The 24,513-nt window shown below is 33.7% G+C and overlaps 2 protein-coding genes across 56 annotated transcripts in view; both read right to left on the bottom strand.

The window, feature by feature from the left end:
* syt1a (synaptotagmin Ia) overlaps window positions 1–18,492 on the bottom strand; it is a 325,144-nt gene extending 306,652 nt beyond the window's left edge. For 2 of the 3 annotated variants that reach the window (XM_087246494.2, XM_087246498.2), the window contains exons 1-2: window positions 9,807–10,018; window positions 7,264–7,410 (exon numbers count right to left, since the gene is read on the bottom strand). The gene's annotated coding sequence lies outside the window, so the exon portion shown is untranslated. Of the gene's footprint in view, window positions 1–7,263; window positions 7,411–9,806; window positions 10,019–10,815; window positions 10,961–17,111 lie in introns of those variants that run through there. The other variant, XM_087246495.2, reaches the window with a different exon arrangement.
* A 1,038-nt stretch (window positions 18,493–19,530) lies between these two features.
* The window catches only part of nav3 (neuron navigator 3), a 367,745-nt gene continuing 362,762 nt past the window's right edge, over window positions 19,531–24,513 (bottom strand). For all 53 annotated transcript variants that reach the window (NM_001443135.1, NM_001443136.1, XM_087247448.1 and 50 more), the window contains one exon: window positions 19,531–23,283. In NM_001443135.1, coding sequence (NP_001430064.1) covers window positions 23,164–23,283 — 120 coding nt within the window. In that variant the 3' untranslated portion in view covers window positions 19,531–23,163. The remainder of the gene's footprint in view (window positions 23,284–24,513) is intronic.

The following is a 24,513-nucleotide window of genomic DNA, read 5'->3' as shown; positions in this document are numbered from 1 at the left end:
AAATGTTATTTCAAAAAAAGCATATGCAATGTGCTCTGACAGGTAAAATCCGATTCTTTCTCTCTTTCAAGTTCAAAGCAAATTTGAATGCCAAAGGATTTTAGATATGCATATACAAGACTATGTAGTATATTAACATCAACAAATTAATAAAATAAGTAGCAAATGAGAAATAAATGACAGACAAGTTGAACAGACATTATCTCTAATTATCAGAATTGCAAGATTAAAACAGCTGAATATAGGCTTAAATAATCTAGAAAGCAACTACTGCGCGCTGATATTTCTTCTTCTTTTTTTCGGAATAACGAACAATTTCAACCGCGGGGAGATACCGACAGCTTGATTTGCAGTATTTTCTAACATGTTAGAAGCGGGCAGCGGACATCAGCTAGCCGTAAAGACGGGCCCGCACAAAAAAAAACATGGCTGCCGGTGGAGAAGCGGCTGTGCCCTCAGCAGCTGATTGAGACGGAGCTGCATATCCCGAGTGCACTAAATACTTCGAGATCCGGGAGAAATTCTACCCGATAATCCAACACATACAAAACAACTTTGAGTCCCTGTCGAACAGAACCCATCTTACTGGGGGAGTGTGTGTGCTGCTGTGTGTTCACCCAACAATACCCGCTCCTGTCTCCAACACACAAATACTGGAACTCTTTATGTGGACTTACTTTTGATAATAGGCTACTATTATTACCTTTATCCTGTTTAATGTTATCAAAAATCTATTTTTATTTTTATTATTATATTTTTATTTTTTATTCTATTTTTATTTTTATTAATCATTTTTTTATTAGCCTATATGTTATTTTCATATTTGTTTGCACTACTGCCCTTTTTGCACTGTCTTGTTTGTGAGACGCGCACTGCTTTGGCAAAACGAATGTACAGTTACTTGTCATGCCAATAAAGCACCTCAAATGTGAAAATAGCCTAGGCAACAAATAACAAATAGTAGTGTAATAATAACAAAAAATGCCCTTTTCATTTTCATACAATAGGCCTATGTGTGGGTTTTGACAATATGTGTTTAATTAAGCTATAAAGATCAGATGAAATGCATAGTGAAATATGAAATAAATGTCTCTTTTGCTGAAAATTTAATTAATCTATATATTTATTATTTTAAAAATCAACTCATTTTTGCCCAGAGAAAGAGGCGCGCGGCACTAGCGGACATGGGGTGCTTTTCCAAAAAAAGACGTACAGTAACTTGCAGCTGAACTATGCACACTTTGGGGAAAAAAAGGATATAGTGATGCATGTCCCCCAAAACCCCTAGTTTCTCTGTCGCAGATCCATCATTTAAATCAGGTTAGTTATAAGTAAAACGCACATAATGATAAAGCACACCATCATCACGAGGGCAATTAAATAGACAACCTAAACATATTTTTAATTGTTTATTTATGTAATGTGAGTTTTTATAACTTTGTTCTTTAAATTATTTATAACTTAGGCTATTCTATCGAGATGACACCATAAAAGGCCTTCAATGCATTGATATAGGTAATAGGGATACAATGAAAAGCCGATTTTCACTATTGACCCTGTTTTTATTCATTGACGGCTTCCCAACGCCGCTTTTCTGTTGCGCGAAAAAAAGCTGCTGCAAATAAGCAAATTTATGACAAAACAATTTTAATAGTTTCATAGTAGTAGCTGGTGTGCTTCATCTGCGTGATTCTGATTTGACATTCTTCCGCTAAACTTGCACTGTGTTGATGTGTAAATGGACTATGTGTTGATGTGTTAATGGGCTATGATCTTTGCTATTGAGTTCTCTTTGCAACTTTCAATTTCGAGGTGGGGGAAGTGGGAAGAGGCAATTCAAATGTACCATCTCTAAAAAAAAGGCCGCTTACGCGGCATTTGTGTTTATTATTACCTTATTTTTATTTTATTATTATTAATTTATTCATTCATTCTTCATTCATTTTCTTTTCGGTTTAGTCCCTTTATTAGTCTGTGATCGCCACAGCGGAATGAACCGTCAACTTATCCAGCATATGTTTTACGCAGTGGATGGCAGGAGGGCCAGCTGGGGCTTCGGGACGGAGTGAAAGGAATTTGCCCCGAGTCTGGGAAAGATGGCTTGCCGTAATTACACTATAGTTTTCCTATCGCACACATGCGCCAAACAAATAAACAAATAAATAAAAAGGAAAAGAAAACATCTAGACTTATAGGCTGAGGTCTTTTTGCTTAAAATCGCCCTTATGTTTCCGTTTTAAATGTAAGGCTGTTGCATAGAATAATACAATTTTAATTTATAAGTGATTTTGCTGCGTCCCCCTTGATGTTTCAATAACGCATAATAATCTACACACCATATTAAAGACACAGCAGACATAAAGGTTGTGTGTGAGAGACCGAGCAAAAGAGCGCTCTCTTCACAGCTCTGTGGATGCTGCTAGCGGCTTCTTTCTTTTTGTTATTTATTTTGCAGATAATACACCATATGAATACAACAGAAAGACATAACACTTTACAAATTACCTTTTGTAGACTCAAAACAAGTGTCATATCTTGATAAGCCTAAGCCACATTGAAATATAATTTAAAGAATTACATTATCGGATATAATAAAATCGCATTAAATAAATAAACCAATATAAAACAAGCAAAAGCAAGCTATAACAGTTTAGGTAGGCCTATACATAAATAAAACCGTTAAAGCCAAATCAAACTTTTATTTTACAAGATATTTTCTTTTAAAAGATTTTAGATATTTTCTAAAAACAATAAACACCAGAGAAGGTTAAGAATATTATTTATAAAGTATTTGGATATGATGATAATAATCAAATCGTGCAAACAGAGCATTTTTGGGAACACGTTTCAGGTCTCTCCAGTGCATTTGGGCTGAATGTTTGACTGTGTCTAAATGAGGATGTTATAAAATACATTTTCTACCGAGTTATTAACGGATGCACGATGCCAACACTCGGGGGACGTTCTGGGGGCTGGGTTTGCGTTACGCGCTGCGAGCTATAGGCCGACAGTGGAAATGCGACATGACTTCGGTCTCGATGCCCATTAACACCTGAAAGACAAGCTTTTGGTTATGAGACGGGGGAAGGGGTATGTCTCCACCCTCAAGTGTTTTCCACAAACATGGTTACACAAAATCCAAAACTCCCGAGGACGGATGGCGTAACCGTAGCAAAACCTATGCGTTTTAAAACCAAACCGCAAATGGGGCCTTATGAAAATGAATGTTTCTATGCACAGCAACTTCTGGACTGAACTATACTTGTTATTTAAAATATCTCTATTACACTCTAGCATTCGCCAAAACGAATTTGTACATACAAACACCGAACATAGCCTAGCTGAATAGGGTGTTGCCTGCTGAGCCATGACAGCAGCAGACAATTCCGCACGACCATAAAGCCTTCACCCGACAGTTATTTTCTAATATTCACAACGCGAGCCACAACAATAGACATGCCATGCCCATCATCCTTACAGACAACTTCGCTTTAAACTGTATTAAGGTCCCATTTACACTGCACAGCAGTTTTATATAAAACGTTAATGATACATATAACAGGCTACATTTTGATGGTGAAATAACCTTTTAAACGATGGCTTTTTATTTCAGTATTCAAACATTAAATAACGAATGCATCAAGTGAAATAACGAATATGCAAAAACACATGTATATAAATATAAAGGACTATTATAATTAGCAAAATGCTGCTCTATAGACAAATACTGCTTGACATTTTAGAAAATGTTTTGCGTATACCCAGTACCGAGAACAAACAAACAAAAGCACATGGCTTGTTAATCAATTTAATCAAGCTCTAGCCATGAATAAAATAATAGACTATTTTATTATTTTAATATTTTAGACGACGGGTTAGTAATTATATTATAAATGGTTATGTTCAAATCAATGAAATAATAACTTTAATAATTCTGCTTTACATTTTTCTATGCATTACTAACATCACTAAACCATACATTTGTTTTATAAGTTAACCAAATATTTGCAGAGATTCAGCGGTTTTTTTTTTCTGACGCGTCAAATTCAAATACAAAACATACTGAGCCATTAAGTAAAAAAACAAAACAAAACAACAGTTATAGCTACTTTAAAGGAGAACATTGACGTTTTGAAAAAAAAACTGAACTGAAACTAAAGTATTAAAAAAACAAACCTGCTAGACTTAATTTATGTCCTGTGGCAAAAATATTTTTATTATAATCTGCTTAAAATAGGTCAGATTATTTTATTTTTTTCTGCTTTTGATGAAGCTGCATTCAACTTAAGCTCAATGTCGGCAATGTCTTTAAATAAATAATATATCTAGGCCTATTTTCATTATTCATTAATTTTCATTATTCGTTTATTATTATCTATAATTGTTGAGACATAAAATGAGATAGTAAACTATAATCAACAACGAAAATGTAAGTAAAAACAGAAATAAAAACATAAATGAAAATGTCTTGTCTTAGTCCTGTCAAAATAGCAAACACTGAAAATCTCTCTATATTTAGGTTAAAAGACTGCTTTATTTATTTATTTATTTATTTATTTATTTATTTATTTATTTATTTATTTATTTATTTATTTAAGACTACTTATTTGTACTGAATGTTTATGCTTTCATTTTAGTTGCAAAAAGATCAGAAATTGATCTCGCACGCGCAGGGAAAAAAGGCAATTATGCCACACATGACTTGCATCGCTCTCATGCCAAGTTTTGAGGATAAATTCGCATTTAGATGCTGCTTGAAATAAAATAAAACTATCAAAAAGCACATTAATAAAAAAATTAAAACATTCATAAAGGAGTATCTTATGGAAAAACACTATGGGCCCTGCTTTCGGTTTTAAAAGAATCAAGCAGCTTTAAAAAATATCTAATTTGCTGAAGAGAAATGACACGAAAAAAAAAATAAAATAAAAAGATTAAACATATCAGGACTGTTAAAAGAAAATTCCTCTTTGATATATTCTTTCGACTCCGATACATCAGCTAAGATTATGAATGACGGAGTGTCTCTCCTGCTTCAGCAGCGTGTCCCGCTGGTTAAACGATGAGGCGGAGAGAATGCGCTGCTTAGTGAACCTAACGCGCCATTATTTTAATTCTATATTCGTGAAGAATGAGCCAACCGCATATGCTTAGTCCTGTTGGTCGGGACTCTGCTTTATAACTTAGTTTATTACAATAATCACACTTAGCTTTGCCATCGTTCTTCACATGTTGCCACTCGGCACATCTTGCGCTCCATCTTTAAACAAATGTTTACATTATTGAGGTGCTCTCCGGCGGCGAAGTTTCTGGCAGAGTAGCGAGTGAAAAAATGTGCTTGCAGAAATTGGAATCAAAATTTAAATTATATATAACAAGCATCGTATTCTTTCTAATCCTCGCCCAGTTTTAATACAAGTTGTTTTTATATTTGTGGCTGTGAAGTTTATTAAGAATATATATATATAGCCTACTTTATTTTTTTATACTTTAAGTGATCTGCTTGAGGTAGGTCACGTTTATCAATGGTAAGTTTTAGCCTAAGTTTACATCAATAACATGTGTATTGTCCTTTACCATACAAAAAAAAAACAAGAAAAAAAAAACATTATTATACATAGTTGCCTGTAGCCTAAAGGCCGCAAATGCATTAAAAGGCAAGCGCATATCTTAGCCTTGAGTTTGTTCACACTCTGCCTGTATTAACATAAATGTTGTATTTTAATATAGCTTATTTTGATGAATTAGCTCTAACCTTCGACAGTTTTTTCTTCTTTTTCCGCGGTTATGCGGCATTATATTTCACACACATTTGCAAGGTGACTGAATATGAAGTTAAAATACAAAACATACTGAGCCATAAGTAAAAAAAAAAAAAAAAAAAAAAAAAAAACAACAGTTATAGCTACTTTAAAGGAGAACATTGACGTTTTGAAAAAAAAATGAACAGAACTGAAACTAAATTATTAAAAATAAACCTGCAAGACTTAATTTATGTCCTGCGGCAAAAATAATTTTATTATACTTTTAGTGATCTGCTTAAGGTAGGTCAATTTATTTTTCTCAGTGTTTCACGTACTGTACGGCAATGTCTTTAAATAAATAATTTATTTAGGCCTATTTTCATTATTCATTTATTTTCATTATTCGTTTATTATTCGTTTATGTACAATTGTTGAGACATAAATAAGATAGTAAAATATAATCAACAACGAAAATGGAAATAAAAACAGAAATAAAACATAAATGAAAATGTCTTGTCTTAGTCCTATCAAAATAGCAAACACTGAACATCTTTCTATATTTAGGCTGCTTTATTTATTTATTTATTTATTTATTTAAGACTACTTATTTGTACTAAATGTTTGTGCTTTCATTTTAGTTGTCTTTTACTTCTTCAATTCTATTTTCCAAAACGAATCCTCTTTGCACTTAAAAAGTTTACAATAAAGCGTGTTAACAAATTTTAAATGATTAATGAAGGAATTATAATGCTTTGACTTATTGTTTAATATCATTTACAAGCACAGTAGCTGTATGATCTATTTCTGTCCGTTCGCATCCCGTCCCTTTGCGCCCCCTGGCGGCTCATTCACAAACTGCGGTCATACACTAAAAACAGAGCGGCACCTATTTCAAACGGCGGCGGTACCAGCCGCGGCGTTAATAGCCACTTTGAACTCTCACCTACTGTATACACAACTTAAAATGAGGTATGATAGCTGATAGAAGATGTGAAGAGTCCAAAACAATATTATACGGACAATAACCCAGATAAACCTCCTAAAGAGCAGGAAAATGCATTTAAAACAACCTCACAGTAAAAAAAAAAAAAAAAAAGCAAAAATTTTAAAAGATACAATAAAATGTGTCCCATTACAGGTTGCACAAAGCACAGATAGGCACATTTCACAAACGATACAGTAATATACCTGTCACTGAATGACAATCCCTTGAAAAGATTTAGCTTTTGGTCAGAATTAATGGAAAACTATGCAAGTAAATTTTGAGCAGTCTTGAAAATCGAAGATGGAGAGCACTGATACACGGTAAATGAATGTTTTTACATTTTATAACGATGGCTGTTTCTGCTGTTTTTTTGTTTTTTGTTTGCTTTTTTACTTTAATATTATAACACATCAACATATCACATTCATATGTCACCTATTGTGTAACCAGAACCTTGGTCTATTCAGTCATTTCCTCGAAAAAACTAAACAAAAAATAAAAAATAAGATCAAAGCAAGGGAAATATGATCAAACCTGAAGATGTTCCTGGATGTGTGTAGCACCTGCCACTCTGCATAAATGTTTGAAGAATCCCAATTTTAGAATCCAGCAGCTGAACAAGATGATCATCTTGAAGTAAACGAAAGCACTGGTGGCAATTCCACATCTGATGGGCCATTTCTAAAAAAGAAAAGCAGCAACAAATGTCAGTTTCATCATGAGGGAAAGAAAAAATCTGGAAAATTATACACAAACGCATATATACATACATACATACATATATATATATATATATATATATATATATATATATATATATATATATATATATATATATATATATATATATATATATATATAAATATATATATATATATAAACGCAATTATATCCCAATTCGCATACTATTCGTCCTAAATAGTTTTTTAAAATATAATTAAAATAGAAAATAGAATTTGTATATCCCAAAAGTTTATTGTTTCTGGTAAAAATTCGAAATGCCCACAAAACTTTGCACATTGGAAATTAATTTGAATAAAACTACAAATGTGAGATAAGTGTAAACAAACTACAAACATGGTGGACGCGCGAGACCAACCTTTAAGTAAAGAGGCTTCGGTAAAGATGTTTGAATGACTGTTATTCAATATATATTCACTGGAAAATATTTAAATCATGTTTTCCATAGTTCATCTGCAACAACGTGAACTTACCTGAAGATATGTTTGAACTGACATTGTTACAACTTTTCATTCCGGAAAGTTGTCTCAACAAATGTTTGAGAAAATATGAGATATTTCAACAGTAGATAGTGATGTATGCTAGTTATTAACTGTACATTCAAATGTACACGATGCAGCCACAGCTCTATTCTACATACTGTCAAGCTCAAAAACAGATGTACCTGTAGTATGAAAGTAGAAATATTCGAAACCAGAGTGAGAATACTTAACCTTAACACACATTTCTGTTCAGCTAAGCCTCAGGTGGTTGTGTAGACAATGGACAACTCTTCTTTTTTTACTATAATTGAGAGGCATCTCCTGTAAGTGTCAGTGGGAATGAATTTACATACAGAACCTAGCCAATAGAAAGTAGCCCGCTGCCTAAAACATTGGCATTTAAATCTAAATGTTGATTGTTTTTCCTGCAAGAAACCTTGACAAGCATAATTGCCCATTGCAGGTCATGAAGTTTTAGTATGTACAGAGGCGTCACTGCATGTTACCTGGGCAAGGTGCAATTACCTCAAATGATGATAATATGACATGAATATCTTCACGATTTTCTCCTGATTGCTGACTTCTTTCAATGAAGAGGACGTGATTGGAAAGCAAACTGCCTGTGTTTTGCTACCCAGTGATAAATGCACTGTTTGAAGTGACCTTTAGTTTACATGAAGTTGCATTGCATGCCCAAAAGCAGTAAATCACAATGGTAAATGTCAGTACACGATTGTTCTTTTTAGCACTTGAGTTGGGAGAAATAAAAGTGACTTTTCATGCAAATTTGTGTAAATGCAGAAATCTAAAACGCTGATCTTATGGACAGCGGGGAGCTGACGCTACATCAGCGCTCTCACTCTGAGATTTCTGCTGCATATGGACCCAGGTGACTCTTATCCCCTTCAATATATGAAGGTGACCCGAGCCAGACCTCCAGTCGATCCTTTCTCACTCTCTCTGCACACACTTTGACTTGCTAATTCTTCTTCCTTTTCAGCACTGCACCTTGCGCAGGTTCTAGCTCTAATAGTTTCTTTTGTGTGCTGGAAATGGAGCTCAGGCTCTGGCAGATAAGAATGGGGTGGGAGGCCATTCGTCTCATCTTTCTAGCACATCTCATTGGCCGAACACGGAGAGGAGATGATCGCTAAGACACCGGCTTAAAGGCAAGAGAGCATGATGGATACTGAGAATCCGTTAAGCCTTTTGTCAATAAGGCTACAAGGTATTGCGTAAAATTCCCATGACTTGGTAAGGTAATAGTTTGGAAGATTCAAAAGCATATCACTGGTTATATTTTTGATTTTTAACTGATATGTGTGATAAAGCATTAACATCAGAACATATAATGTTATTGTGGGGGGACACATTATCTTTAAAAAGTTAAAGTATCTATAATTAGTCAGTGCAGACAATTTTGTTTATAATTATTGGAGACATTTATTTATTTCCTTTTTTGCAGTTTCACATTCAAGATTCAACATCACATTCAACACGGCCACTAAATTTATAAGGAAAATGCATTTGTAAATTATGTAAATGAGTATTTTAAATGTAAATAGGTTTTATTTTACAGTGGCCAGATTAAAATAAAACAGTTAAAATGAGAAATGTCATGTATAATAATTATTACAATTAACGTTAGATATCTTCTGTTTGACTAACTTATACTATGCAAGGGGAAATCAAGAACCTGCTATTATTTTGATGTACCAGATGGTAAAAACGAACAGGTAATTTTATTATTTACAGTACCCCTTCTACTAACTAGTCAAAAGAAAGGTCAGTGTACATTCTTGGCTTAACTTAAAGGTGTTATTAAAGCGGTTTAAAAGGTATGTTTATTATTACCTGAGTCGAGTCGTTAACGAACTCCACGTGCAGGTGTTGGAAGTTCATAAACGCCTTCTTCGTCGCCAAAAAACGAAAGGAAATTTAAGATTTTAAGTGAATTTTCACTTTCTCTACTGTGGTTCGTGTTTTCTGTCCTCTAAAGTCTCTTGTTTTTGTTGTAATGATGAGCGAGACAAACAGCTCCATAATGGCAAACACGTGAGTGAGCTGTCAGAATACCGAATCGCGAACCATTTGAACCGATTCAAGAAATGATTCAACGGATCACGCGGGAGTCGAAGAGAAATTCGACTTGAAATTCGAAACAATTAAGAAATGTTTCATCTATTTACTTTAGAATCATATGCGTTATATTATTCTGTTTTGAATGTGTATAGAAAATTTCAAATGCAAAAACTGTTCCTTTAGCTACATTCAGTCAACTGAATTTAAAAAACGAGTAAATGACTCAAACCACGCTTGGAAAAAATTGCGGTCTTTTGCTTCAAGATATTAACCGTTCGTCGTTTAACATTATTAACTTTAGAAGTTGTCAGATATTATACTTGATATTATTTAAATCTTACCTCACTCTTTAAGCATTAAAAAGCAGAAAAGCTGAGCTGGCTATCCTTCGGCCAGCTTTATGCTGCAAAGGCCTATACATTTTATAAAAGTGCTTATGTAGGCTAAGGCTATACTCGCTGTCATTCAAACTATTTAGGTCGAGGTACATTTTTTTTCATTACAATTACATACAAAATAAAGACCATCAGCTCCTGTAATATAGGCCTTATCACAGAAATTCGCTATTGATTACTGACATGAACCTTTAGTCCTATATTCGTTCAGATGTGTGTGTGTGTGTATGTATATATGTATATATATATATATATATATATATATATATATATATATATATATATATATATATATATATATATATATATATATATATATATATATAATTTATTTTATTTTTTTACTCAAAATTTTTTTCTTATTTTCTTCTTTTTTTTCCAATTACCTTGTTTTTAGACTACATTGGACTCCATCATAAGTGAACGCGCTGCTCCCTCTGAGATGTCCTTTTCTCCATCCTTCCTCAGCCTTATCTTTCCATCCAGATTCTCAGGCATCTTATCTCTCTCACTGTAGATTTCGATGTCCCTCTGAGACCATCAGAAGATGAAGCAGAGACATGCGAAAGAGTCAGAGATCACATGCTGTAAATAATGTCTCTGACCTGAGCCTGAGCAAACATTGAACAGACCACTTCACTTATCAACACTTATACAGTACAAGCTCCCAACCAAGCATGAACAGCTGGTCGATTGCCTGTCTGAGGCCTGTTCACCATTCAACAGTTTTATAGAGGTTTTTTTGAAATAGCATTTCACCTTAAAGGCATACTGTTAACCCAATATATTTGATTTGCTCTGTGTTTACTTGGTTCCAGTCATCTAAAACATAGATGACTTAGTTTTTTTCAAAAGAATATTATAGCATTTTGGAAAATTGACATCCTTGGTGATTTAGATAATACAAGACGATGGTCAGTGACACTTTGAGAGTCAAAAAAATAAATTATTAAGTACAGGTACCTATAACAACATTAATACATGTGCTCTTTTGCTGAATGAGATCTTATGAAGCAAACCTGAACATTATACTGTCAATATTTAAAAAAATATATTACCTTTAATCCACAGCTTCAATAAATAATCGTAAATGGATTCATGATCGTGTGGAGCACAAGGACCTTGGCATACTAAATGCCCTTCACTAATAATGGCACCCCTGGTAAATAAGAGCAAGTAAGGCTGTGAAAAAAACTAATCTCTTAATTGTTTAACATTTTAATATTTTGTAGAATAAAGAAAACCTGAAGATGTTTGTTTTTTTTTATATTTTTTTCATAAAACCTTTTCAAACACATTATTAGGGATTATTTTGGCCATTCGAGCCATTCTACTGACTTGACAGTACGTTGGGAAAGAAAAACACTCAGGTTGAATAAATTAATAGAAAATACGACAACAATAATCTGGGCCCGCTGTTAAAAATGGACATTTATTTTAAAGAAGTATAGTATTAGCCTTGGTAAGCTTCGAAAATAATCTGCAAAATAGTTCCAAACAATTTATATGGGCTGAATTTAATGAGTAAACCCAATGAATCATCTTTAAACAATTTTTATGTAAGCTACTGTATTTTCACTAAAAACTTTTCATATGCTACTAAATGTACTTCCTTTCAACAAAAGCAAGCCAGGAAAATCTATTTCCGCTGAAACTTTTTACTCAATAAACAGGACACCCACCTGATAAAAGCCTGACTGATGTGAAGCTGATATAATTAATGTGGGTGTTTAAGAGCAACTCACTGAAATGACTGACACCCTGCAATTTCCACAGACCGCTCAAGCTATAATTTACCTCATTATGCCACACAAAGGCACTTTTTATTATTTCTGAAAAGTTTTTTTTTTTCTCTCTCTCTCTCTCTGTTTTATTTTAATGGCGAAGGCTCTGATGTTCTCATGAAACCTCTGCAATTCCACATGCTGTTTTTCAATTTAGACGATCTCATGGGTTTTTGTAGATTATAATTATGAGCAACTGACCTCTGTGGCCCACAGCCCACTGAAAATGAGGGCTTTTAAATGTTCTTGATTTATTTTGCATTTGATTAAACAGAAAAGTCGTGATCGTGAACTTTTGAAATCATTATCATTATTTGTATATCATGTTTTTTTGTAGTTCTTCAGATTACAGTTTTTAAAGACTCAAAATTTCATCTGCAATTACTTTAAAAAAAGACATGTCCACTTTTAATTTATACTTAACTAAATCTTAAACTATTTTGTTAAATAAACTAACTTTTTTCTCTCAGGGATTTTAAAATTTTGAAATATTCGATTGCCGATTTCAGTAAATGCCCATTTATGCAAAACACAAACATTCATTCCCAAAACCTCTCATATTTGCCAGACAAAGGACCTGCATGGCATTACAAGTATATTTTACAGCACACTCCTGTGTATTAATAAGCAGCAGCACACTAAATACAAAAAGAGTATACATGTATGGCATGAAAGGGAGTTCTTTTGACTTTTTATCTGACCTTCAACAAATAAAACAACCATCAATTGCAGACTTAATTTAGCCATCCATTTAAAAAGCTACATTTGGCAGTATTTTAAATAAACAAACACTTTTATCATCTTAGGGTTTAATAGACCTTATTACATGGCTCTCTACAATAGACTACTTGATTATGATTGGTATTAACACAGTCTCAATATTACAAGGTTGTTTTTAAATGTTATTTCAAGATAACAACTGCTGAAACATAACACAGGGTACTTTGAATTATCTCGACTGTTAGTGAAAACTTTCACATTCATATTTATATATGCTTGTCATGCCGCTGTTTTTTACTGTTTGGCATCTTGTTACTATGTAAGTTGGTGTATGATCCATTTGGCAGTTTTGTTTCTGTCTGCTTTGCATTTGTTTTATGAAACCATTGTGCCCCAGAACACGTACTGTATATATAGTATACAAATATAGAAATATAAACATTATATATATATATATATATTACAAAAGAAGAACTGTTGCTTTCCAGCAATACTGTACAGTGTGTTTGAGGTAAGCAGGTAAGATGTCCCCACTAATCAAATCTCCTCTTGTCATCAATATCAAGAGAGTTTTAATCAAGTCAAATTCCTCATCCGCCGGAGGGCACAAATCCACTGACGTCTGCTGTGAACCAGAGAGAATGATTCACTGTGAGGTTGTTTCTTTTTCCCAGCACTCTGAGACACAATGTTCCAGCCTCATTTCAATTACACTGCCAACTCATGCAGATCAATAATTAGCTTTTATGAAATTAGACACTGATAAGCCATTTATTTATCTGACAAGTGAAAGCCCAGAGAGACTGAAGCTCAGGATGAAACAGGGAGAAGAACGGAGAGCATCAATCAGCCCTACACAGAAACAGTCGCAAGTTTTGCATAACTTTTTCAACAGCGTGCACTTCACATAAAACCCAAGCAGGCTTTTTCCCTTTTGGACAAGTAGCTAAGAATTAAGTGGGTCGGAATGTTGTGATTGACCAATCAGAAACAAGTATTTATGTGAGCATTCAGTGTTACAAGTATTATTCTATTTTCTGTTAAAAGTCTGATTAATTCTGATTCATTATTCAACTCACAAATATGTTCCAAAATATTTGTGAAGCGTAGCTAATTTTTACTAATGACTGAGTTATTAGATATGTCCATGTCTTTCACAAGCGCGCACACAATCTATCACTCTCAATATCTCTTTCTGTCTACCTGATCAAAATGATAATATTCAGTCAAATATTGCACAGCAAAGAGCAAAATCTATCTATCTATCTATCTATCTATCTATCTATCTATCTATCTATCTATCTATCTATCTATCTATCTATCTATCTATCTATCTATCTATCTATCTATCTATCTATCTATCTATCTATCTATCTAACATAAAAATGCATTTCTGAAAGCAATAAGTGTGCATCACATCAAACAGAAACAGATCTGTTTGATACGTTGTTTGTTATCTTTCTATCTATCTATCTATCTATCTATCTATCTATCTATCTATCTATCTATCTATCTATCTATCTATCTATCTATCTATCTATCTATCTATCTATCTATCTATCTATCTATCTATCTATCTATCTATCAGGTTTATTTGTTTTCACCACTTTATTTTAATAGAAGGTCTTGGTTTTATTGTTAATGTCCATCACTTGTTACATTAAACAGTTGTTTCATCACGTATCTGATGTGTCTCTGATTCAATCTGAAGATGAAAATGCCTTCACAAGTTTCAAGGACACCTCTGAATAAAACGGTGAAGCACTTTTCAGGACAAAACTAGACACTTAAACATAATTCGGTCTTCTTAAAATGAGAATCACCACAGAAAGAACTGAATAAGGTTTGTGTTTTGAAGGTGAGCCTATAATGAGGTCTGGAGCTGAAAAGCCCATATAATGAGGTCTATTGCAGACCACCGTGTCAGACTACAGATCACACTGAGGTCAGAATAATTTGGTAGATCTTCTCAAACATTATGAGAGTTTCATTCATTTATTCGCCATCCACACTAAAGTACACATTACAAGCATAATTGTTCATACATTTGGGTAAAAGATCTGAACAGCCTCTAATTAACTCTAAGAAGTAATCTTTGATATGTGCTGATGCTGATACATTTGATATGTTTTGAATTGTTCCCGGTTGGCTAGTTAGTAAGTCACCAATTAGAACAATCTATCAATGAGTATTTAAAGTTTAACCTGATTACACCCATTTGCCAATATTTAAATAATAATAATAATAATGATGATGATGATGATAAAACATTAAAGTAGCCTAAAAATAACAACTTACACATATTTCATTTACATGCATATCCACAAGACGGTGAGGCTTGTTATGCAGATCATACAGCAAACCACTGACCTAATTCCTTCTATAAATCCAACCAATAGTGTTTTCAAAAGCAAATATAAGGGAAATATGCCCCACAGCCACTTTTTTGTGGAACTGTGCTTCACTTAACTTGAACCACTCAGCAAGTCCAAAACCATACAAAGTAAGCCGTCCATATTAAGGCGAAACTTTTTCAAATACAAATATACAATATAAAATATAAATATTGAATATAAGTTGTTTTGTGGTATATGATGTTGTGTAGATCTGTTTTCAAATAATATTTTATTTGTCATTAGTGTAAAAAGGAATAAAAGTTGTTTGCATCAAACTGAACCATAGTGTCCATGTTTCACAGAATCTCCAGTAAAACTTATGCTTATGTGCATTTTTGCAATTTCACAAAAACGAAGCCTGAAACACGTATTTTCCAGCCTAAGCTCACGAGGAAACGTAACGATTAAAAAAAAAAGGCGTAGCTCTTAACCACACCCCTAAACCCAACCATCATTGGGGGAGAAGCAAATCGTACAAAATTGTACAAATGAGATCGTGCAGATTCATACGAATTGGCTTGAATTGTTATGAATTTATGATTTTATGAATTCATTTATTTTTGAGTTATGAATTGCCATGAGATTTTGTTGGTATTTTCAGTCAGCCTGTGTTCTAGGTAAAAAGTTATTTTAAGTTGGAAAAAAAGCTAGAATATTTATTAGAATAGAATTTCTAGAATATAACTAATTAATAAAATATTAGATGAAAATTACCCAGATGACCTACTACTGCCATTTTGTGAATAGCTGTGAAGCAACACAACTGATTGAAGTAGGATACTAGGTAGCACTTTATTTTCTAATCCTGTTTCACTTGTACATAGACTACTATTATCAAAGTAATTCTAGGTAATAGAATATTTAAACTTACACCTGTACCTTACGTTTATTCATGTAGTTACCTCAAGTCAAGTGCATTTACTTAATAGAGGCTATGTAATTTACAGCATCCTTTTTGTTGAGTAAAAAAAACTTCCCATTCTATATCCTCATGGTTAAATGTTTGACCCCATGTGATCAGTAATAATTGACACAGCGATTATGAAATAGAAATGTAGTCAGGAGCAGGAATGCAATTTCAAACCCAATGTCACAGCAAAACTGAACTGATTTACATTTTTGTTGAATTACACCAGGAGCACACAGCATGACTTTTCATGCATTTCAAGTCATCGGATCTCTGTTATTCTCAAACTACATGACTGCCTGACGTCAAATTAGTATCAGGGTGTCACACATTACACTACAGTTCAACAGCAAGAACCACTGACTTCTCCGCCTGGTGTACAAATTACATTTCGTTACCAAACGCATGCAGGAAGTGATCCGAGACTTATGTAAGATCAAGTAAAAGACAAGAGTTACTAACAGAGCTAGATATTTAGCAAGGAGATTAGGGACAAGCCAAATATCTCAGGATGATCAGTAACCAGTTTCAGTGCGAAATATAAACTTAAAGGGATAGTTCGTTCAAAAATCTAAATTTACTCACTATTTACTCTCAAGTGTGTGTGTTTTTAAGTTGAATACAAATGAACCACTGACTTCCATAGAAGGAGAAAGAAATACTATGGAAGTCAATGGTTACACATTTTAAGTATTTTTCAAAGTATCTACTTTTGTGTTCAACAATAAAAAAAGTTGAATAGGTTGATAACAAGTGACAATGTGCATTTAACTACGTATATAAAACAGCCAATATAAAAACATACAAACAATGTCAAAAGGGTTTATATTCATAATGTAAATTTAGATTTGAGTAAACTTAAACACAATACTTACATTCAAAAGGATCATCGCACAATGGATCTTGGGATATTGAGGCTGTAAAGGATCCATTGGTTGTACCTTTCATTACCTGTGAATAAAGGATACATTTGGAGGCAGCAATTGAAGTAGAATTCAAATAAGACAGCATTCTTTATGCTGTCATGACCCAATCAACCTTCAAATGTGTCCTGTAAAGAATGAAGACTCTAAATTGAGACACAGTTATAGGTTGAGGGTGATGTGTACTGTAATGTTTCAATAGGACGCTTTTTAAGGGTTAGTTCACCAAAAATGTACATAAATGTCATCATCCACTCTCCTTTTGCTTGTGACAAACGTGCTTGAGTTTTTTGTTTCCCTGTTAAACACAAAACAAGTTCTTTTGAAAAAAGACTCACTGACTTCCATTTGTTGTATGTCAATAGATACCATTTTCCAGCTTTCTTCAAAATATCTTCTTTTGTGTTCAACAGAAAAGAAGAAACTCAAAACGGTTTGTAACAGAGTGTTAAGTATGTTTGACATCATGCGAGAGTCAAGGTTTAATCAAAAATGATGTCTGATTTAACTTAATTCAAATTAAACATGAAACATTTACAACTAGACACGTTTCCAGTAATGCTAATTATGGTAATCTGAAAATAGTCAGTATTATCCTTACTGGAATTAAACAAATTCAATTAAATTTGAGTGGATTTATAATGCATAATTGCTTGAAGAAAAAAAAAACAGTTAGGGTATATGCAGAACAAGTGTTACTTCACCTACTAATAACATTTTGGTGAATGGTTAATGTGACTTTTTGCAATTGTATAAAGTTTATTTTACAGCATCTATGTTGTAGTACGATTAAAATATTATCAGTTAAATAGTCTTATTCACTTTTTTAGTTGTTCAATTGTGAAAACAAAATAGAAAGTTGCTTACACGCACTCTGTGTCAGGATCAGCAGACGAGCACAGAAACTTCATTGAAAATAATGGAGTAAAATAAATTGTCATATTTATAGACGTGAAATGAAATGCAGTGCTTCTTGAACATTCTGAGACCCACTTTATATCACATATTTATCAGGCACTGAAGATCATTGATTTTTAAAGAAAACATGCCTTAAACACAGCGAGTTTGTACCAACCAGTTTACCAGAAGTGATTTAATTTGGTCACTGAAAATGAATTCTGCATCAACCCTATTTTAACATTTCTAAAATTTTGTAGTTTTTTTTTTTTTTTGCACATCATCCCTTTGAAGCAAACTAATGGTAAGAGGGGCATGGATAAAGAATATTGTGGCTAAAGCCATCAAACTGACATCAACAGAATTTCAGTGGATAAACTTGCAAAGATGAATTGTTCACCAAAAGAATAACAATGCAAAATGAACATGATCAGTTTTGATTTCATGTGGAGAACTTTGACAACATTTTATTTTAATGTTCCTAATAAATATTGCATGTAGTAACAACTATAAAATATGCAACTATCCTTAAACCAAACACTTACTCTATACAGGTATGTAAAAACTCGGTCCTGGAGGGTCGGTGTCCTGGAGAGTTTAGATCTAACCCTAATCAAAAACATCTGAACTTGATATAAGATATACCTATATATACCTATACTAGATATACTAGTAACTTCCTGGCAGGTGTGTTAAAGCAAGTTGGAGCTAAACTCAGCAAGACACCGGCCCACCAGGACTGAATTTGGACACCACTGCTCTAGTAGAACCAGCCTGATCTCATGAGGAAACGCAAGTATTTTACATTTAGTCAGTTCAGTGGCTAATTCGTATAAGTTCGGTCGTACGAAAATTACCAATGTTAAAAAGGAGGTGTGGCACCCTAATCCACGGTCATTGAAAAAAAAAAAAAATCAAAAAACGGTCATTGGGGGATGAGAAAATAAAGTTGTACAAATGAGATTGCAGGAATTTATATGAATTAGCCACTAAATCTAAAAATTCTGAATTGCATTGAGATTGTGTTGGTAGAACATATATATATATATAGTTAGTCAATGATTATTCATATACAAGTGCTTCTTAAATGTATTGCATTATTATTGTTACTGTAACAAGGACACAACAGGAAATGCAATTGTTTTTTTTTTTTGCAAGTAGTTTATGTAATAAAATATTTTTTTCACATGTGCGCAGTACTGACAAATCCAACACTGAACCTGAGTTGATCTCAAGTGTAAATGAATGGAAAATCTTTTCTCTAAGTTTAACAAACTCTGATGCTGTTATTCCCACAACCACAAGAGGGCACAACATGCTTAATGGGTGAATCCTTTATTGGTAAAACTCAACTGAATTTAAAAATGTACTTACAAAAAGACAAATGATGACATAGACATGTAGCATAAATGAATAAAAAATGACAAAATCATTTATTCGATAAATATATAAATAATGAAACGACACTCGTTGCTCAGGTGACACCAAATACCATTTATTAGGGCTTTACAAAGACTACAAAATCCCCCAGATGAATTAAATTTGTGGTCTCTTTCTATTTACATGATATGTTACTTACAAATGTACAAAATATAAAACATCTAGCAACAAATGTTCCACCTGAAAAGAAACATTTTCAAAGTAGTTCGATGTTACGCGCTCACCGAGAGATGCATTTGCCGTAACATGAAGGAAATGAAAAGACGTTGATTTCTGATGTACCATGGACAATCACTATCTGTGTTTGAGGTTAGGGACCAGCAGGCAGTTTTCTGCACTTCTTATAAAGGTTTTCTCTTGAGTACTTTTACACTGAACAATGGTTGACAAGCAAAGCATCAGGCACAGAGTCACAGAGTTTGGAGGTTACGCACATACAGTACAGTACAGTAGCACCGCTGTAGTGCTGAGGAATTCAAACGAAGATGTTTCCTGAATCAACCCAAAGAATCCGAGGTTAAAGCCTGTCTGGCAGTGAGGGTGAGTTACTCTGGTGGAGTCAGAAGGTGAACCTGGATGTGGAAAAGGCCTGATTGTGTAAGACAGAGTAAGACGCAATTCACTGATAGCACCGTGTATGAAACAGCCTGTACCTCCTGCCTGTGCATTGCGCAAACTAATGGAGATTCAGTTACAGTGCAGTATATTCTAAATATTTTTTGTGGGTGATTGGGGATAGGGTCCTAAGTAATTTACAGGGGACCTAAGAAAGTATTCAGATACTTCAGTCACACTTTAATGTATGAATGTTGCTGCATTAGATAGAAAAAACACTAGACTGTCAACTAGTTTTATATTCTCATGCAATTTTTGTTGTGGAGTAACATAAGTTAATCGCAGAACTCATAAATTATTTTTAATAGAAAATAATTTATTATAATATATGTATATATTACACTATATGTTTCATTATTTAAAAGGAAAAAAAATAAACTTAACAAAACTATTATTGTTTGCCAAATATATGTAGCTTGATTTGACATCATCTAATGCAATAACATTTATCCATTTTTAAAAATCCCATGAATTTATTTGTATTTTTACTACTTTTACTCCTATACTAAGGAAACCTGTTTCTGTAATGCAGAGGTGTCAAACTCAGTTTCTGGAGGGCCACAGCTCTGCACAGTTTAGTTCCAACCCTAATAAAACACACAAGATCAAACTAATTGAGGCCTTCGGGCTTGTTTGAAACCTGCAGGTAAGTGTGTTGAAACAGGGTTGGAAATAAACTGCTGGGCTGCTGCCCTCCAAGATTTGAGTTTGACACCCCTGCTGTAATGGATTAATAATAAAAAGTTAATGTAACACAAACTAGAATTGCACATTTTTATTTCACAATTTTGTTTATATCATTATAGCAAGTTGTAATTCAATTCTAAGAGGAAAAAGTCAGAATTGTAAGAATTAAAAAAAAATTGCAATAAATCGCATGAAGTTTATATCGCACAATTCTGATTTATTTGTATATGTTTGTACAGTGTAAAAAATACCCTGCAAATGATCAGTTATCCATATTTTGTGATTGAGCTTTTTGTTTTATTCATGTTTTTGAATTGCATTATAAGACGTTGATCTTTCATCCAAACACTTTCACTTTTAAAAATGTTTTAAAAGGGATATTTATTGACATGTTTAATAGTTGTCTGGATTGTTGTTGTAAATTACAGTATAAAAACCTAGTAATAAATTATTTTATTCCTAATTTGCAGAGTATAAATTATACAATATATTGTTTAAAACTACTAAAATGTCAATAAAAGTCACTTCTTAAACAGAACAGAGATTAATGTCCTATAATGCAATTCATAACCATAAATAATTGCAAAGGACTAAACAAACTGTTAATTAACGGATATTTATTACAGTGTAGAAATAAAAATAAAAATGAATGGAGAACTATGTATGTATTTTGGAGCTATATTTATCATCCCATGGTGAAGTTTTAGTCCTAAAAGTTGACAAAATTAAATAGTATAAAAACACCCTGGTATACACGTTTACATTTTAAAGTATATCTCTTTTTTAAATATTTTGTAATAAAAATGGACCAGATTTAAGGATGTACACATTTACATCTAATCAAATACTCTTTGGAATGAAAATATTCCAGTCTATTTAGGGAAATCAGGCTTTACAATAACATGCGGTTAACATTCATGGGGTCTTTAGGTGTGACTTATACATCCAAGGAAACCAGTGCATCTGCAAGCTGCAGGAAGGGAATAGTAAGACTGTAATGCATGTTTGATGTGGTCAGGCTTTGATGCATTGCAAAGATCAAACAGCTTTGGATGGTTTTGTGCCCTTAAACAGTAAACTGACACTAAAGTTTTCTGAAATTGAAAAACACTTCACCTCTCACTGTACAGTTTAGAGCTCTGTATAATAACCAGTCATTACAAGACATATAAGGTTTGGACATGTTTGCTGGTTTGCTTTTTTTTCTTTTCTCTGTATTTCACAAGAGCTTAATGCTAGACTAGTAGAGCGGAAACGCAATAGCGACCGGGCAGAGTGCATCTTTAAGAGGCTGTGCAAGACTTGGATATTTACAATCATCCTTTTCAACTGTGCAAAACCCACATAGCAAACAAAATAAAAGATGAGTGACTACACGAACACCGGCGCACGGGAGCGAAAACCGTTTCCACGTGCACGTACACACATATAGCAAAGGAAAAACAGCATGCGAGCAAAGCGACACGTCAGATTTGTGCTCTCGATTCAAGTGTTCCCAGCTCAACTGGGATTACATAAACATCTTTTTTTACTTTTATACATTTGGACCGTTTTATAATGGCGTGTACACTAATTGTAACAAAAATAAAATATGTGAACGTGGCTTTTTTTTTAGGAAAAATGGTTCATCGTTTCTGTCCTACGCCATCGTTTCTGCGCAAAAGGACAGCGGCACCACATTTAGATCAGAGCTCAGCACATTTAAGGCAGCAAGAAAGCACCATTTTCTGGTCTTTTTCACGAAGCTGGTACACTCTCCAACAAACGGTTGCCTCGAACCTGCGGAGAGAAGAAAAAACTACGCATTCGGCCGTAGGGTTGACGGAAAGACTACTGGATGGAGCAGTGTGAAAGCTGCAGTCGGAGTGCTAGGTCTAGATACGCTTGGCAGTGGAACGAGTGGTGGAGGTTTGCGAATTTGCGTATGATTTCACAGTAGCGGTAATGACACGGTGCACGTTTGTGCTTGTTGACAAGAGGCGTTTGATGAATGGTGCTGGCGAGATGAGTGTAAACCACATGTTGGTTTTTGGCACCACGGCAGCACCAGTTTGTTGACTGAGGTCAGATTTCAGAGTGTTGCCCTTTAAGTTTTTGCACCTCAGTGAATTTTAAATAAACACTTGCCTCTGTAAACATGGTTAAACTAACAGATCACCTCCATCTAATTGAAATTCCAGTTGTTTTTGTGTATAATAATGTGAGCACCCGTCAGAGTGTGTGCCAACAGCACCTTTTCAATCGCCGTATCCTGGACTCTGCATTCCACTGGAAGAGCCAGGCATCTCATAAGCACAAGTCCTGTAGGCCTTTTGCTTAGTTTTTAAGCCAATCAGAAGACTTCCTCTTCTGTAGGGGGCGGGGCTTAGAGGGCAGACTCTAATGAGGAGTCCAGCAGGTCTTCGTGGTGACTGGCGCTGTCGCTGTCACAGCTCTGTGCGCTGGAGTAGTTAGCAGCTTCCTGGAGCCTCATTAGCATATTCATCTAATAGAGAGAGAAGGAAGAGAAGGTTTGTGTGCAGTGCAGAAGATGCTACTTAGAACTTAATGCAACAGTCAGGGTCAGGGTCACATGTTACAAGTAGCACATTTACATAAGAGGTCTGTTCATACCAAGAATGATAACTATGATGATAACTATAATAAGAGTTATACAGTGTTAGAGGTCATTCACACAGAACACATTTTTTCATTTTTCTATGTCAGCACCTGATTGACGGACGTGCATGTCCATTACACTAGCATCTTTTGCAATGCTTAACATTCTTTTTCTTTTTACATTTTAGAAGAATATGAGATAATTTAGATAGCATAAACATTGTATTTCTATGAATAGGTTATAGGTTTATATGGGACATTCTTCCAGAAACATACATTGTCTGTCCTTAAAAAAAAAAAACATAAATACAGTGAATAAAAAGTATTTCATCCCAAAAATATCTAAAATAGACTGATGCTTGATTCTGCGAGTTGTTCTGTAAAGAAATATGTCATTTATGTGGTTTTTAGATTTTTTCTTTATTAAAAACAAATAAATAAATGTACAAATTCTGTCATTGTCCTTGTACTCAACCCAATTGAACCTACAGCTTTAATAGTTGTTTAATGCTAACTGTTATTTTGAGAAAAAATAAAACTTCAGAAATAGCAAAGTTTAAGTTGTTATCATTCATATTAATTAATTAAAAATAAAATTATAAATAAATTATACAAGTAAACACTACAAATACAAATAAATGTACAATTGTCTCCATGTTTCTGTCAGTCCTGTCACATTTGCATTAAATTTAACATAAAATGCACCTTTAGGCTATGAAGTGACATCATTTGATGAAGGAGAAGCTGACAGTGATCAAGGAGGTGTTCTGTCAGTAAATTGTATAATTTTATGCGTTTTTTGTATGATTTTTTGAGGACGACAGGCTAAAGGGTAGGTCCTGTCACTTTTTTTTATAAGAGAAAATGTACGTTTCTGGTAGAATTTCCCATATACGTATGGCTAAATTTCAAATATCCATACAAATACACCTTTTTAGTTATTGTCCTTGGTGAGAACAGACCTTACATACTATGTAACGAAAGTAATTCTTCCAGAAAAGTCTATTAAATACAAAGATGATAAAAACACCTTCAAGTTGTAGTTCACTAGATCAGTGGTTCTCAACCCTTTTCAGCCAAAATCCTTCCTGGACCATTTTTCTAAGTGGAAGTCAAA

The sequence above is a fragment of the Danio rerio genome, chromosome 4, assembly GCF_052040795.2.
Source record: "Danio rerio strain M-AB ecotype USA chromosome 4, GRCz13ab, whole genome shotgun sequence".
NCBI classification, from domain to species: Eukaryota; Metazoa; Chordata; class Actinopteri; order Cypriniformes; family Danionidae; genus Danio; species Danio rerio.
This window is presented reverse-complemented; position numbering and strand designations above follow the sequence as displayed.